Source organism: Astyanax mexicanus, chromosome 2 (genome assembly GCF_023375975.1).
Source record: "Astyanax mexicanus isolate ESR-SI-001 chromosome 2, AstMex3_surface, whole genome shotgun sequence".
NCBI lineage: Eukaryota > Metazoa > Chordata > Actinopteri > Characiformes > Acestrorhamphidae > Astyanax > Astyanax mexicanus.
The window spans coordinates 38,670,858-38,687,500 of NC_064409.1; the positions used below are offsets into that span (position 1 = coordinate 38,670,858).

Sequence of the window (16,643 nt, forward strand, 5' to 3'; positions counted from 1 at the left end):
GCATGCGCCAGATTTTGCCGGCGCGCATGCGCAGTGGACCGATTTTTTGCGGTCTTCTGCGCATGCGCGGCCGCAAAATCTGGCGCATGCGCAGAATACCGCAAAAAAATCGGTCCACTGCGCATGCGCCAGATTTTGCGGGCGCGCATGCGCAGTGGACCGATTTTTTTGCGGTCTTCTGCGCATGCGCGGCCGCAAAATCTGGCGCATGCGCAGAATACCGCAAAAAAATCGGTCCACTGCGCATGCGCCAGGTTTTGCGGCCGCGCATGCGCAGAAGACCGCAAAAAAATCGGTCCACTGCGCATGCGCGTCCGCAAAATCTGGCGCATGCGCAGTGGACCGATTTTGCGGGCGCGCATGCGCAGTGGACCGATTTTTTGCGGTCTTCTGCGCATGCGCCAGGTTTTACGGCCGCGCATGCGCAGAAGACCGCAAAAAAATCGGTCCACTGCGCATGCGCCAGATTTTGCGGGCGCGCATGCGCAGTGGACCGATTTTTTGCGGTCTACTGCGCACGCGCGGCCGCAAAATCTGGCGCATGCGCAGACTGCGCCCCCCTTATTTTATTGTTTTTTATTTTTCATTTTTTTTTTATTTTTTATTCTTATTTTCGTTTTTTGTCTAGAGAGAACAAACTGCTAACTTAAATCTAAATAAACCAAAGGTGTTTGGGTTTATTTAGACCGGAGAACAGAGGAGCTCTTTCAGCCCTGTTAGGTAATTTAACTGGCTGTTTCAACTCTCGGTGAAGCGCGATCTTAATACTAAACTACAGCGTGGTTTAAAAGCAGCTGCTGATTGAGAAAAACACACCCTATGCTGGGAGAGAAGCTCGTAAAGCAGCTCTTAAACAGCGCTGGTTGTGGTTTTTTTTTTCTGAACGGGCAGCTGCTGCAGGTAATCGGGCTAACTGAAGCTAAGGCTAGCGAGCTACGGTGGAGCTGGCTAAGCTAATTAGCTTAGCCAGCTCCACCGTAGCTCGCTAGCCTTAGCTATCTTACAGCGTTATTCGCCATTAACACGCTTCAGTTTAAATAGTCTCACCACGCTGTAGTTAGGTATTATAATAAGACCGCGCTTCACCGAGAGCCAGCTAGCTAAATTACTCACCGGGACTGAAAGAGCTCCCTTCGCGCTGCTCCACTCTACACCGGCAGGGTTATCACTACTACTGCTGCTGCTGGAGGCCCACCGCTCCGCCTGTTTTACTGCCGCTGTTTTAAGACTGAGGGGCTTTTAATGAAAACAGAGTAAAGGGGAAACAGTAAAGAGCAGCGCAGCGGACCTTCAGCACCAGAGTGAAAAAACACTAGATTATTTAACCCAACATTAATGATTGTTCCCCCTAAATTACACCTCCTGCAAACTCCCTGAAGATCCCGAAGAAAAGGGCGACCGTCTTGTTCTTACTGACTGAATCAGGGGAGACACGACCATTCAAAACTAGGTGTGGGGGCTACGGTGCCCGAAATGTTTATATATATATATATATTTATTTATTTTATTTTATATTTTACTAGCACTCTTATGTAATTCAGAGTAAGTATAATAATTAACTATGCACAGTTATATTAAAATAATATTGTTATATTAAATCTCAGACATCCCCCCCCCCCCCCCGCTCTTTTCTATTGACTTTGGTTTCTTCCAAAAGTCACAGCTGAACTGCTGCTGAGATGATGGATGGTGCATTAGTATAGCTTGTCTAACCCATTTCTTAACGTTGGAAATTGAACAGCACACTTAATTTTCTCTCAGCTCAATGAAAGGCTGGGTTTAATGGTTTAAACTATTAGTCTGCTGTATTTTAGATGTGTTATTTTGAGATTATTTATTGCTAACGTTTATTAAAACAACATTTATGTTTTGTTCTATTTAAATTTATAAATAAAATTATGCTTAACATTATAATGTTTAAAGCAACTGATATATAAAGATAGTGAGACAAATAAAACAGGGCTAACATTACTGGCTTTTAGTATCCTAGTCTTTCAATACTTTATAGTTCAACTGTTGTTGTTGTTGTTTTTTTTTTTACCTATGTCTGGATAACTTTTACAAGAAGAGTGTTTATAATTGGGCAAAAAAGGCTGTTGTCCCTGAAATGTCCAATGGAGTACGATGGTGAATAAGGGGCTCTGAATGCCAGTGCTGATACACTGATGTGACGGCTTAAGAAAACATTAGGAAAATAAAAAAACAGAGTCAAACCAAGCACTGAAATGTGAGTGTATCATAAAAGGTATATATATTATTATTCCATTTTTTTGGTACAAAATAAACATTAAGAAAAATAACCAAAACAGACCTCTTAAGTTAAGTATAAACTTAAGAACTTAAGAAAAAGCATTTTTGTGAATCCCCAGTTTAATATTTTCCCTCTGATTTTTGATCCAGCCATCCATTTGTACTGACAGCAGCAGATAGTGTATATCAATTCTAGAATTAAATTTTGTGTTTGTACAGTTTTTGTTCTACACAATTACATAGTACATTATTTTATTTACTATTATAAAAGCTGCACATTTGAGATTTGATTTTAAGCCTTTTATATGAGACTGGCACTGACAGCGCTTCTGAAAAAGGTCACCTCTAAAACTGCTGATTCTAAAGAGTTTAGAGTTGCATGCCCACCTGTAAGACCAGACTTTTTACTTCTAAAAAAACAAGTCACTCAGATCTATCCTTAAAAACAATTGCAGAAATTCAGCAACCCAGATCAGTTGTTAATTCAAAAAAGAGACAGACAAGTGTTACAGAGACATTCGTATTTATTTCAATACATGTGTACTACAAAAAAATGTTTCTGCACACATAACCATTGACCATTTCACAGTGGCAGCCTCGATTGCTTTATTTGATGTACACTCAAGCTTAAAGAGTAAGATTTACATTTTGGAAGCATAATATGCTAAACTGACACAAACATTTGTCTTCATTTAAAGACAAAAAAACATTTGACAAACAAATGCATAATATTGTGATGTATGCACGGCTCAGTAAAAAGCTCTTACAGTGAAGGTGGGGGATGGACATAAAGTTGAGGTTATATAGCTTTAGCTTTATGGGCACAATATGCCCGAATCCAATCCCTAAACATCACTCACCTTTTATAAGTGTGTGAAAACCGACATTAGAGCAAAGATTTAGACCTTGTGCAGGGCTTAAGGGTTTTAGTTGAGATACACAAGCAAGTGTCGTCTGCTACATAAGTGCAGGGTCACTGAAAGACACGGTCACACCAAAGTCCTCCTTGTAGATGTCCCAGGTTTTGGACTTACGTGGGTTGTCCAGTTCCTCCCTTGACAGATAGAGCCTGTTTTGGGACCAAAGCATTATAGATTGCATTCAAGCAGCAGTCCATATGATTTTTCCTTTTACATTGAAAGCAGTCCCTCTCAGTTTACTAAACTGAGAGGGGACAAAATATCAAAATATTCTAATTAATGAATTAAGTGGCCTGGCATTTTTATATATAAAATCTAAAACCAGAGTGGTCTGGTAGGTAAACAAAGCCAGTGTCTGCCTCTGAGGACAATGGACAGCAAAAACCTCACCTGTTGTTCTCTACAAATGAAGTGTTGAACCAGAAATAGAAAGGATAGTCCTCATACCCCTTTGGAAGACCCTGGGCATAGAGAACAATAGAGAAAAAACATTTTGCCAAACAACTGGAAAAAACGATGTCCATAAAATCATTCTTACGTTACAATAGATTGGGAACTTACAGCCCTGGATTCAAACATGACCTTAACATCACCACAAACCACTGGCCCTTCCTGAAAGCTGATCACCACGGCATTGTTTTCAGTATCTGGGAACAGCTGGTAAAATATGAGAACACAGTATATGAGCGAACAGTAAAATAAACACAAAGGAACATAAGACAAACATCTGAAAGACCTTTCCCAACAATTACAATGTGATTTATGTTTTAGTGGGCTGCTACTGTCTTTAAAGGTTCAATATTATGAGCTTATTGAATATTTAAAAGTTGTTCTTTAGTACATATTTAAAATATGATTTGGGGTTAAGATGATACCGATTCACAAACGCTTTCACTAGTGTATGTATGTACAAAATCTTTTAATAGTGTATGTAAGGCTGTTTTTTCACACTATAGTTTGTTTGCTCTGGTCCAAGTCAGGTAATTAATTGATTCTCTTGGAGCATTTCCCTCATGGTTTGTTGTTTTAACAGAGGATAAAATTCAAGCTCACCAAAATGAGTCACAACAATCTTTGTAATCTCTTTGGTTGTTGGTCAGAGCTGTCTTGGCTGGGAGCAAGAAAGTAAACAGATTTCTGTGCAGTTTAACATGGAACAACAGCAGAGGTGGCATGTGTTCATTTGACTGACTCCACATCTTAAAACTGAGTATGCTTGACAGATGGGTTGGATCAAGGTCAGATCATGTTCTCATCACAAACCAACCAATTCAGAGTTCAGACCAACAGTTCTCAGCAGTCTCATTGCAGTTGTGATTACTGTACTCATCCATGTCCAAACAAACAGCACTACACGTAAATATGAACAGTTTATTTTGACAAATAAAAAAAATAGGTGTGAAATCACCCTAAACTACTAAATCATTTAGGGGTTGTGGGATTAGCCCACTTCACATGTCTGTTCTGGATATGCCATATAGCTCTGGTTTTAATTAGGAAACCACTGTGTTTAAGGTTCACAGTTTTTCACTTTTTTGTACTGAAACTACTCTTGTCATTTGACTATGAGGAAGTAAATACAGTTTTATACTGTAGAAAACCTTTAAAAGTTAGCTTACCCTACAGTTCGTCTGCGTGGCACAGACACACTGGAACACCTGCTCTCTTTTCACTATGATCCGCACCTTCAGATCACTGCCATTGCCCTTTCCCACACCTGCACAACAAACACAGCAATGCCCAGGAGCATTAAATTACATAACCAATACACATAACAGTGCAGTCACTCTGAAAGGAGCATACTGACTGCAGATTTTAATTGGAACTACACAGGAAACAGCCCCTAAACATACACTGCCCCCCAAAAGTACTTGATAAGTCAGTCTCATTTCTTTATTTCTGCTTTAGACTGAAAACAAATTGGGTTTGACATTAAAATATGAATAGGAGACAAAAGGTCAACAATTCAGCTTTTGTCCGAACTTACCAATTTGTCTTCAATATTCATCTTTAAATTATATTTTTGTTACACCAAAATGTTTTCACTAGAGCAGAAGAAAAAAAAAATCAATTGGCCTCAGTGTTTCAATACTTTTGTAGGAGAGTGCAGACATACAGCTCTGGGAAAAAAAGAAACCACTTAAAAATCTCATTGAAAACCTCTGGAATATAATCAAGAGGAAGATGGATAATCTCAAGCCATCAAACCAAACTGAACTGCTTGAATTTTTGCACCAGGAATGGCATAAACTTATCCAAAAGCAGTGTGTAAGACTGGTGGAGGAGAACATGCCAAGATGCATGAAAACCATTTTTTTCCCCAGAGCTGTATGTTTAACTACATGGTCTCCGTCTTCAACTGAGCACAGCAGAAACTAAAGGAGCAGTTCTGACACACTGAATATATACATACACATTCACCTCACCTCAGGAGAAATACAGTACCTGCGCACTCTCAAACTAAACGCTGTCAATCAACCATGTACACACCATCGTACCCGTGAAAAAAAACCCTGCTCAGCTAAAATGAATAAGTGAATCCAGTTTGGATATGGCTTTAAACATTCAGCTGAACAACTATGGTGATGGGTTAACCTAAAAATCAAATCAAATACATATAGAAAACATTGATGATGTCTTTAAATCAGTGAAAACTTCAGCATCACCTTTGCCTCCTTTGCAGTGGATGGCAATGACATTCCCTCAAACTGGCAGTGTAGTTCAACATGTCACTGAGAACACAATAACACAAAGTTCAATATGTGAATAAGAGCTTAGGTTCTCTGCCCAAACCCAACCCAAGGTCTGACCTGGCTCGAGATTTCCCACCACTTTCCTCAGGTTCCTCGGGCTAAAGAAAATAATATAGTTATAAGTTATTTTCATTTTATATAAAGCTATGAATCAAAATATAGCAGAAACAAATCAAACTGTTTTTAAAAAAAAGTTGCACAAGTGCAAAGCGCACACTGTCCATATTACGCACTTCACCTGCCGCTGCGCTTTCCTCCAAATGTGCTGGCTGCTTGGCAATGCTGCATCAGCAGCAGCTCGAAAAGAAGCGGTGGCTGACTTCACATGTATCGGAGAAAGAGTGTGCTAGTCTTCATCCTCCTGGTGTGTTGGGGCATTACTAGTGATAGGGGGAGTCCTAACGAGTGGGTTGGCTGTGTAAATTGGGGAGAAAATGGGAAAAAATATATAAATAAAATTATAAAAGAATTTATTTTCTTTTCTTAAACCATGTTATATTATACTAGATTAGAGGAAAGTCATTCAGACATTGTTGTAGCCTAATGTTTAGGCCTTTGGATCATTGTTTGCATTGTTCATGTTATAATCTTTTGGAGATCTGTTCCTAATAATTAATAATATTTTTCTTAAATAATAGGTCTTATTCATTCTTCACTCATTCTAAACAGAACGAAAATGTTTTTTAAAAGCTCAGTTTTAATGCTCTACTTACTCAAAAAAGGTCAGGTTTAATTCGGGCTTTGGCTCAAAATGACAGTGTATGGGGCAGGTTGGGTCGAGCTCTAATGTGAATCCTTATACTGCATTCCATCTGAAGTAGGAATTCAGAACTGGAAATTTCCAAGTTCTAAGTAGAACATTTCAACTGGAATAAACCCACAAGTTCAGAACGCAAGATGGCTGCACCAAACATCAACAGTAGTAAAAGCAGTAGTATTTTACGTTTCATTAGCACGTCTAGCTGTTCATGTTTCCATTGTGTGTGTGAATGTGCGTCTGGTATTGCTGACAATGCAAAAAATTATAACCTGGGACATATAATGTGGGACATTTTTTGGTTACATTTGCTATAAAACACTGGTACATGATTAATAATTAAGTTGTAGTAAACATGAAAGTCTTTAGCTTATTTTATAATTCCCTCTGGAAAAAAAGAAAACAAGGGTAAAATATGTATACACATGTAGATTACAAATAGTGTTAACCTATAAATTTAAATTATTTTCTGTGCCTTTTCTATGCTTTCACAGCACATTTTAATGACCATAGCGTGTTTAAAACATCAGAGTAGACAAGAATGTATATCAAAACTGATTATAGTAGGCCTATATTTACATTAAACATATTTAAATAATTAAAAAAAACATTTATTTAAGCAATGCTAAGACACAATCTTCAATAATAAAATGTGTCAAATTCTGAGCGCTCCATAATGTAGGGCTAAATTACTTCACTCTGCACTGATGTATTAATCAGCTCAGGCCCATAAACATTTGGTAAACATTTCTAATGTTTAACCTGTAAACAGTATTTCACACTTTCATCAAACATGATATAGAATCTTCTGTTTAAAACTTTGAACAGAATCAATTTTTAAATAAACTAATTTGGCATATATCTGGCTGTCAGGGAATATGTTTAGGTTGTGTCTATATTGTGTAGATTCTTTATTTTTTAACAGCTTTTAAATGCATCTGTTTAAATGTTGCCTTCTTGTCACCATTACTGGTAATTTACTTGCATATATAACCAATATGCTTCCCAAAGAGTGGAAGAGAGCAAGAGCTTAATTACAGCCTAAACACCTAGATTTTTCTCTGTGAATTTACAGTTATATTCCATCTGAAACTCCAATCAAGTTATCAAATTATTTTTTAAATAGCTTTTCTCAGTCGATAAACAGAGTCGATAAATGGAAACACAAAGATCACAAAGAGTAAATTTGACTTTGACTTTGTTTTTTTTTTTTTGTTTTTTTCCAAAACTTATCCAGGCCTGAAAATGACTATTTTCAAGTTCCTTGACTTTTCCAGGTTTTTCATGACCCTGTTCCACAGTGCTTCATACACACCTCAAAAATAGCTAGTTATGTACAGGTGCAAGTTTCACTTATAGGGTAAGACATTTTTTCGACATATTTTGTACAGTTATTTTAACAGAACGTTGTCGACTCAGGTGTGAAGTTATTCCCAGCTCCAACATCCAACATAAAAGCTAAATGGAACACAACGTTAACGGCAGAAGAAGCATTTGAGTAAAGTGCTGCTCATTACTTACTCTAATGACGGTACGTTATGGTCGTCAATCATCACTCGTTGCACTCTGTAATGGAAGAACAGTGGATCGTAGCCTTTTTGACCTGAAACAAGACCAAAGCTATGCTCAGCACCACTCATTTATTGAGTGTCTCCAGCAATATAATATAATATTATATGATCTAACTTACTGCAGAGATTGTAAACTCTGTAATGATCGGGATGCTTTGTGTCCAGAAATATGGCAGCTTCCTAAATACAGCAAATTGTAACATTGTTACATAAAAATCTGTTTAAATCAATAATTCAGCTAAAATAATTGCCTTCTACAGACTTTTCAGTTTTATTTTATTTTCTTAATTGTTAAGCTTACTTTTATGGGATTTCTGTAGAGTGCCTGCTTTCCAGGTGAGGGAAAAGACATGGCAACAAACATTATTAACTATTGGATCCCAAACCATAAGCAGAAAATCTAGATTCAAATAAGATTACATAATTAGGTAAAGCATCCCAACCTGTGACATAGGTGAGATCCAAATCAAATCCATCCTTTTTGTTACCGCCTTTTGTTCTCAGATACCTGCAAGATTCACAAATGCCACAAATCAGCATACAAACAGTAACTTGGGTGTATTTTAAAAGGTTTTGATGGATTTTAATAATTTTCCAACCTATTTCTAAATACATCAAAATGTTTAATTTTTTTTATTTAATTCTCTCTGAATCATGATGAAATAATCAAACTGTAATTAAGTTTAACATTTCATTATATGAATAATTGATATAATTTAATTAAAATAAAAGAATGATGGCCAGCATCCATTTAGATCCTCACCTTTCTTCTAGTGACCTTCTCCAGATCTTTCTTCTGAGAGGCCAGACGAAAGACACGCACCAGGATAACTATCCTCAAAGCCCTCAGGAAGCTCACCACCCTGTTAATGATAGAGAAAATCACATGAATAGCTAAGAAAGAACAACATGTAGATGAATAGTTTACCACATCATCTGAACACAGCATTTGTTCTTTGCACTGTATGATAATTTAATGATGAATGGACTAATCTGCGTCATGAAGTAGCTCCGTAAGTTAGCAAACTAACTTACATAGCTAAGCTGTTTTGGTTCTACTGTCCCCAAACGCCCCATAAACTCGAGCCACGAGACTCATATAGCTTTCATTGCCAAGATTTTACCTGCTATCACTAAAGATTAATAAGATAAATACACGTTAGCCCTGTAAATCCACCTAACATGCAAATGATCTTAACGCCAGCACGAACGAGTAACGGATTAGTAAACACGCAGGTAACCCTCGCTGTTTCTGAAAGAAAACTTCTCCTCTGTCTCTGTTTATACAGCGATGGTTTGGGTTTAAAGCTGGGTTTGTTGTGCTGGATATTTGCTGCAATATTATGAACTGAGATCAACCAGTGCTAACCAGTGACTTTAAAAAACAAATAAACACAGCTGTTACTGGACTGAAGGGGTTTTAAATATATTGTAGCGTCCGCCTGGACTCTGAAAGAAGGACCGAGTAGGCAGTTTAAGTCGCTTTATTGACTCAACTTAGAACACAGGTTGCTGTAGGCCGCAACCACGCCGAAAAATTAGTGTTGTGTCGTTCATGAATCATTTGAGTGAACGAACTGAATCCAATCACTTCCCCAGCTGATTCGTTAATTTCTCAGTTCAGTAGTTAAGCTCAGCAGCGACCCCACAGGCCGGCAGGGGAACTGCTGTGTGGTCTGTGAATCACTGAATCACCGGCGAATCTGGTGGCGGAGACTCTAATTGCGAGGAAACTTGCTCAATGCTCAGTGATTCCTTCACTCACTGAACTGTTATCAGGGCTGGTGCTCTCGTTCACTCAGTGATTCGGTCACTCACTGAACTGTTATCAGGGCTGGCGCTCTCGAGAAAGAAAAACAAGGTTGAGGCCTGGTAATAGTAATAATAACGTATATTCAATTCAATTCAATTCAATTTTATTTATATAGCGCTTTTTACAACAAAGGTTGTCACAAAGCCGCTTTACAGGAAAAACAGGTCCACGCCTCTTATGAGCAGCACCACAGAGATGCCAATTTTATGGTGACACAGTGGCAAGGAAAAACTCCCTTTAAGAGGAAGAAACCTTGGAAGGAACCAAGACTCAGTCCGAGGAACCCATCCTACTCGGGTTGACCCGCTCAGTACAAACAAACAACAAACAAATAACAGAACAAAACAGTACAGAGAATTAATGTGAACTATGGCTAATATAACAGGTACTAATTTATGAATATAAGAATGTGATGGGCACAAACTATAGAGCTATGGCTAATACAGAAACAGATACTGAGTGTGTTAATGGTAATCAGTGCAGGGTTGCAGAGCCGGAGAACAACACAGCGGGCAGTGGAGAGCCAGGCTGGGAACATCAGGAACAGGGCATCTCCATACATGTAAAAGAGATAGATAGAGAAAACAGAAAGGAAAGGAAGAGAAAAAAAAAGCAGGAGTTAGAAGGGTTGTGTAATAACTCTGATGAATAGAAGGACAGGGCTGATTCCTGAAAGCTGGAACCACAGACGGACACATCCAGGAAGACCGGCCGGCCAGGCGTCTCAGCACATGTGAGAAAGATAGAGATAGAGAACAGAGAGGGGAGGGAAGAGAAAGGGGTTAGAATGGTTTTATAAAACTCTGCTGGAGTGGGATGGGCACTGGTAGCAGCAGCTCAGGACATGGGGAGAGAAAGAGAAAGCAGATGATTAGGACAGGGTTTATATTTGCTGGATAAGCTGTAAGAGGAAGAAAATTGTAATGAGACATTACTCAAAAGCTTGAGCAAATAGAAATGTTTTGAGTCTAGATTTAAAGATTGAGAGTGTGTCTGAGTCCCGTATATTAATAGGGAGGCTATTCCAAAGTTGGGGAGCTTTATAAAAGAACGCTCTTCCTCCTGCATAGTTTTTTCTAATGCGCGGGACTAATAACAGGCCAGCGTCTTGGGAGCGGAGTGAACGCGGAGGATTGTAAGGAGTAAGGAGTTCCTGTAGATAATGCGGGGCCAGACCATTAAGGGATTTATACGTCAGGAGAAGTATTTTATAATCTATACGAAATCTAACAGGTAGCCAATGTAGGGATGAAAGAATAGGTGTAATGTGATCGAACTTTCTAGCTCTGGTAAGCACTCTTGCGGCTGCATTCTGAACTAGCTGGAGTTTATGGAGTAATTTATGTGGACTTCCAGCCAACAACGCGTTGCAGTAGTCCAGCCTGGAGGTTATGAATGCATGTACCAGCTTCTCAGCATCTTCCAGAGAGAGTATACTGCGGATTTTAGCTATATTTCTTAAGTGGAAGAATGCAATTTTGACTATGCTACATATGTGAGCATCAAACGAAAGAATTGGGTCAAAGATGACCCCAAGGTTTCTCACAGTTTTACCAGGTATAATTAAGTGACCGTCTATGTCTACAGTATTAACATTTATGTTTTTATCAATATTAGGACCTAATAGAAGGACCTCAGTTTTATCAGAATTAAGTAAGAGAAAGTTGTGTGTCATCCAATTTTTAATGTCTTTAATACAGTCTGTTATTTGATTTGTACAGAGCTCCTCGTTGGGTTTAGCAGATATGTAAAGTTGCGTGTCATCAGCATAGCAGTGAAAGTTAATACCATGCCTACGGATAATTTTACCCAGTGGTAGCATATAAAGAGTAAAGAGTAATGGAGTCAGGGTTGATCCTTGAGGGACACCATATTTTACTCTAGACTGATAAGAGCATTCGTTATTTAAGTAAACACACTGGAATCAATCTCTCAGATAAGATCTGAACCAGGTGAGGGCTGATCCTTTAATTCCTATAAGATTTTCTAACCTATCAAGTAGAATAGCGTGATCTATGGTGTCAAAGGCAGCACTTACATCTAGCAGTACAAGGATGGCATTACTGCCCCTATCAAGAGCTGAAAGTAAATCATTAGTTACTCTAAGTAGAGTTGTTTCAGTACTATGGTTTTGTCTAAATCCAGATTGAAAAACCTCATGCATACTATTACTTTGTAGATACAAGCGCAGCTGGTTAAACACAAATTTTTCTAGGATTTTGGCTATAAAGGAAAGATTAGAAATTGGTCTATAATTAGCAAGCTCGCGGGGGTCCAGATTTGGCTTTTTGATAATGGGCTTAATGACCGCCAATTTAAGAGAATTGGGTACGTAGCCCATGCTAAGGGATGAATTTACTATTTCTAGTAATGATTTTCCCACCTTTGGCAGTGCCTGTTTCAATAATTGTGTGGGTACTGGATCTAATATACATGATGTTGATTTTGATGAGTTAATTACACTAAGTAAATCTTTTTCTGTAACCGGGCTGAAACACTCTACTGAATTTTTTGTCTAATGCTATTAATTTTATCATCAAAGAACTTCATGAAATCATTACTATTAATGTCGACAGGGATAACGGAGCTAGTTTGTTTTTGACTGCCGGTGAGTTTAGCCACAGTAGTGAAAAGGAATCTAGGATTGTCTCTATTTTTCTCAATAAGCGATGAAATATACTGGGATTTTGTTTTAATTAGGGCTTTTTTGTAGTCTGTGAGACTATGCTGCCATGCTAGCCGGAAACATTCTAGTTTTGTGTGTCGCCATTTACGTTCAAAGTTACGAGCGGTTTGTTTTAATGTACGTGTGTGGTCATTATACCACGGTGCTAGCTTTTTATCCCTGATTTGTTTTATTTTTGTCGGCGCTACGCGGTCAAGGTTAGAGCGGAGCACAGTTTGTAGATTTTCTGTTTTGTGCTCGAGATCATGCTCATAGGACGGAAGGGAGATGGTTAAGTCGGGGAGTTTATTTACAAATTCATTAGCAATTGCGGTTGTTATTTTACGCTTGCTGATATAGCGGGGCGGGAGGAGGATATTTTGATTAAAAACTATTTCAAACATAATTAGATAATGATCGGATATTGAGTCATGTTGAGAAAGAGTAACTATATTCTCAGCCTCAATACCCAGTGTCAAAACTAAGTCTAATGTATGACTACATGAGTGGGGCCAATTACATTTTGTTTAAAGCCTAGAGCATCTAAAACTGATTTAAATGCAATTTTCAGTGGATCCTGGTCCTTTTCAAAGTGGATATTAAAGTCTCCAACAATTATGATCTTATCAGAAAGAAGAATTACTGCTGCTAGAAAGTCAGCAAATTCACTAATAAAATTTGAGTATGGTCCAGGAGGACGATACAGTGTTATAAGCAGAAACGAATGCTGCGTTTTGGAAGCAGGAGACGGGCCTGCTACTTTAAGACTAAGAACTTCAAACGACTTAGCATCCAATTGTGAGTTTTGAGATATACCTAACATTGAGTCATAGATTGTGGCAACACCACCGCCACGCATGCGTGGGTAACTGAAATAGCTAAAACCTGGGGGGGTAGACTCATTTAAAGCGATATATTCATCAGGTTTAATCCAGGTTTCACACAGACATAGTGCATTAAGGTGATTATCAGTAATAATATCATTAACAATAACTGATTTTGGTGCTAGCGATCTTATATTTAATAGCCCTAGTTTCATACGGACGCTGCTGGTACTCTGAGAGACGGATGCTGTTGTTTTAATTTTAATAAGATTATTAAAACAGATTTTCTGAGTTTTTCGGTTTCGAGCGACACGGGGGACAGACACAGTCTCAATCCTACCAGGTAAAAATGCACTTGTATCTGAAAAAGGCACATAATTAAAACTCACAGCCTTATGCACAGGAAAGTGGCAAGATAACTCATTAGAACAATGTATATTACTAAACTGCCCATTACTTAGACCACTAACCTGGCCGGTATGACTGGTTAGGGCCAGTCAGTCCCGGCGTAGCACCGCCTCAATGTTACCAGAGAGGACGGTGGATCCCAGGCGGCTGGGGTGAAGCCCGTCTCGGTGGAAGAGGGCTGGACGTTCCCGAAAACTCTCCCAGTTGTCCACGTAGCCAACTCCACTAGCAGAGCACCAGTCCCGCAGCCAGCAGTGGAGAGCGTAGAGGCGGCTGAACGGCTGGCTCCCGCGGCGGTAGGTGGGCATCGGACCAGAGATGAGGAGGCGGGCGCGGGTCAGTCTGCGAGCGGTGTCCAGAAGAGTGCGAAAGTGCTCCTTCAGGACCTCACTGCGCCGGGCGGACGTGTCGTTGGTACCCACATGCAGGATGACGGTGCCGGGGTCCCCGCGATGCCGAACCACCGTAGGAAGCCGCCGGGCGACGTCCAGGACCCGAGCTCCTGGAAAACACGACACTGCAGCATTACTCTTAGCGTTAGACACCTTTAAATGCCTAACAATGGAATCTCCGACAATGAGGGTACTGCCCTTATCTGTTTTCCTCGGGGCTGTGGGAGGTGAAGGAGGCGACGGCGACGAGCTGAGGACCTCAAACCGGTTTGCGGAGGCAAAATCCGGCTGAGAAGGTAGGGGGGAAACCCGCTTTCCTCGGCCGCGCTGCCGCTCCCAGGCCCCTCCCGGAGCGGGGGTGAAGCAAACGACCGCCGGGGTCCGCCGCGCCGGCATCACCGGGTTGGAGACGGCCGCGAAGGCGGCGTCGCGGGATTCCTCCAGCCTCGTCCTCTGCCTGTGGAGCTCCGACTGCCTCTAGAGCAGGCGGTGGATCTGCTGATCCAGACGTACGAGCTCCTCGCTGAGTGTCAGGAGAGCACGATCCTCCGCACACGCCATTACCTCGAAGTAAGCACAAAACACACAAAAAAAACGGCAAAAATCGATAAATAACACAAAAATAATGGCTACCTGAGGGATTTTATAAGTTTAGGAAGGTTATAAGACGGTTAAAAGTTAATAAGTAGTAGAAAACGTAAACAAATAGCTAAAACAGAGAGGAGCTAAACAAACAGCAAGCAGGTACGCAGACCGGAAGTTGCGTCACTCACCGCGTCACTCAGTCAGTCTCTCAGTAATTCAACAATATTGTTATCGTGGTTATTTTTTTATAATATTATTACTATTAGTAATAATAGTTGTATAACAAGCATATTCATAACCAATAGACAAAGTTTCTGAAGTAAAGGGCATAAGGCCACCTTTATCATGATGATCCTGTTTGGATTTAATTTGTTCTGCACCCACAACAGTGAGCGTATGGATGTGTCTTTGTTTTATTTATATGTATTTATTTTAGTTTCTTGACCTTTTGTTTTGCACTACAGTTACGCTATTTATTTTCAATTTGATTGCACATTGAAGTTGATACTTTCTTCTGAATGTATTTTTTTTATGTTAATTTTGCTCTTAATGTAATATCTATGTTGCAGAAGTTCATACTTATTTTTTGTATTATGTTATTTGTAATGTGATTTATATATATAAATCACATTACAAATAAATAACATAATAAGAAAAGTCTCCCGTTTTTTTTACAAGTGTTGTAAAATATATATAAATAACAATTGAAATATGTAACTAAATGTTGGGTTTATTATACGATATCGTATAATAAACCCAACATTTAGTTACATATTTCAATATTTGTTATTTATATATATTTTTACAACACTTGTAAAAAAAAACGGGAGACCTTTCCGTCTCCCATCTTTTTAGTGAACTTATTCTAATGGTTCAGTTCATCTAAAAGAGCTGTTATGCCCATCACTACGAAAAATAACAAAAGGCTAGTGCTAACTGGTTAACTCTAGCTCTCACTCTCAGCACACACTCACGGGCAGCTCTTCTCTCTCTCTCTCTCTCTCTCTCTCTCTCTCCCTTCACACACACACACGCGCTTTCCTGCTCTGCCCCTCCCCCTACCCCAATCACAAGCCCAGCACAGAACAGAACAGAACAGTGAATTCACAGTGAACAGAATATAAAAGCAGCTTCGCTACAATATAGCTAATTGTTAAGAATTTAAAGATTAGGCTCCTGAAAGCCAGTAATGTTGACCCTGCTAAAAAGTCCAGCTCAAAATCAGAAGAAAACATTCCCTATACTCCCTATATTTAACGATATAGCCTCCCAGTATAAAGTACGTTTTTTCTGCTTTTGAGATGGATTATTTAGTAGAGAGTGTAAATCTGTACTGCAGTAAAAGTGTGTAGTTTCATAAACTTGGCTCGACCTAAATTTGGCTCACTATCTTTATAGGTCAGTTGCTTTAAAACAAAGTAATGTTAGCATAATGTAATGGAAGTGTGACTATTTTCACCGGGTAAAAGAAGCTTTTTTTTAACACAGGGGGACTAATTTCATCCCTTAATTTAAAACTTCACAGTGCAGTTTACACTACACTGCAAAAAAAAAAACTAGACATAAAATATATGCAAATTAAGACAAATATATGTATTAAGCAAAACAAATCTGCCAATCGGGTAAGCAAATTTTTCTTAGTAAGATTTCTTACAAAAAAGCAATGGCAAAGTCTCAAAATGAGTGAAGTAACACCTAAATCAAG

The 16,643-nt window shown here is 39.2% G+C and overlaps 1 protein-coding gene and 1 long non-coding RNA gene across 5 annotated transcripts in view; both read right to left on the reverse strand.

Moving 5' to 3' along the window:
* Positions 1 to 2,756: 2,756 nt before the first annotated feature.
* Positions 2,757 to 14,053, reverse strand: LOC125799156 (uncharacterized). 4 transcript variants are annotated; one of them, XR_007437986.1, is made up of 10 exons: positions 14,024 to 14,053; positions 9,015 to 9,114; positions 8,695 to 8,759; positions 8,553 to 8,576; positions 8,371 to 8,431; positions 8,202 to 8,283; positions 4,790 to 6,337; positions 3,732 to 3,827; positions 3,561 to 3,631; positions 2,757 to 3,319 (listed from the first exon to the last, which is right to left on the reverse strand). It is a non-coding gene; the product is annotated as an uncharacterized LOC125799156 (long non-coding RNA). The 4 variants fall into 4 exon arrangements; XR_007437985.1 differs by having other exon boundaries at positions 10,705 to 14,038; XR_007437984.1 differs by having other exon boundaries at positions 10,521 to 14,038.
* Positions 14,054 to 14,523: 470 nt separating this feature from the next.
* Positions 14,524 to 16,643, reverse strand: part of LOC125799138 (scavenger receptor cysteine-rich type 1 protein M130-like) — a 37,377-nt gene continuing 35,257 nt past the window's right edge. Inside the window, exon 15 of the mRNA XM_049475169.1 lies at positions 14,524 to 14,917. Coding sequence (XP_049331126.1) covers positions 14,613 to 14,917 — 305 coding nt within the window. The 3' untranslated portion in view covers positions 14,524 to 14,612. The remainder of the gene's footprint in view (positions 14,918 to 16,643) is intronic.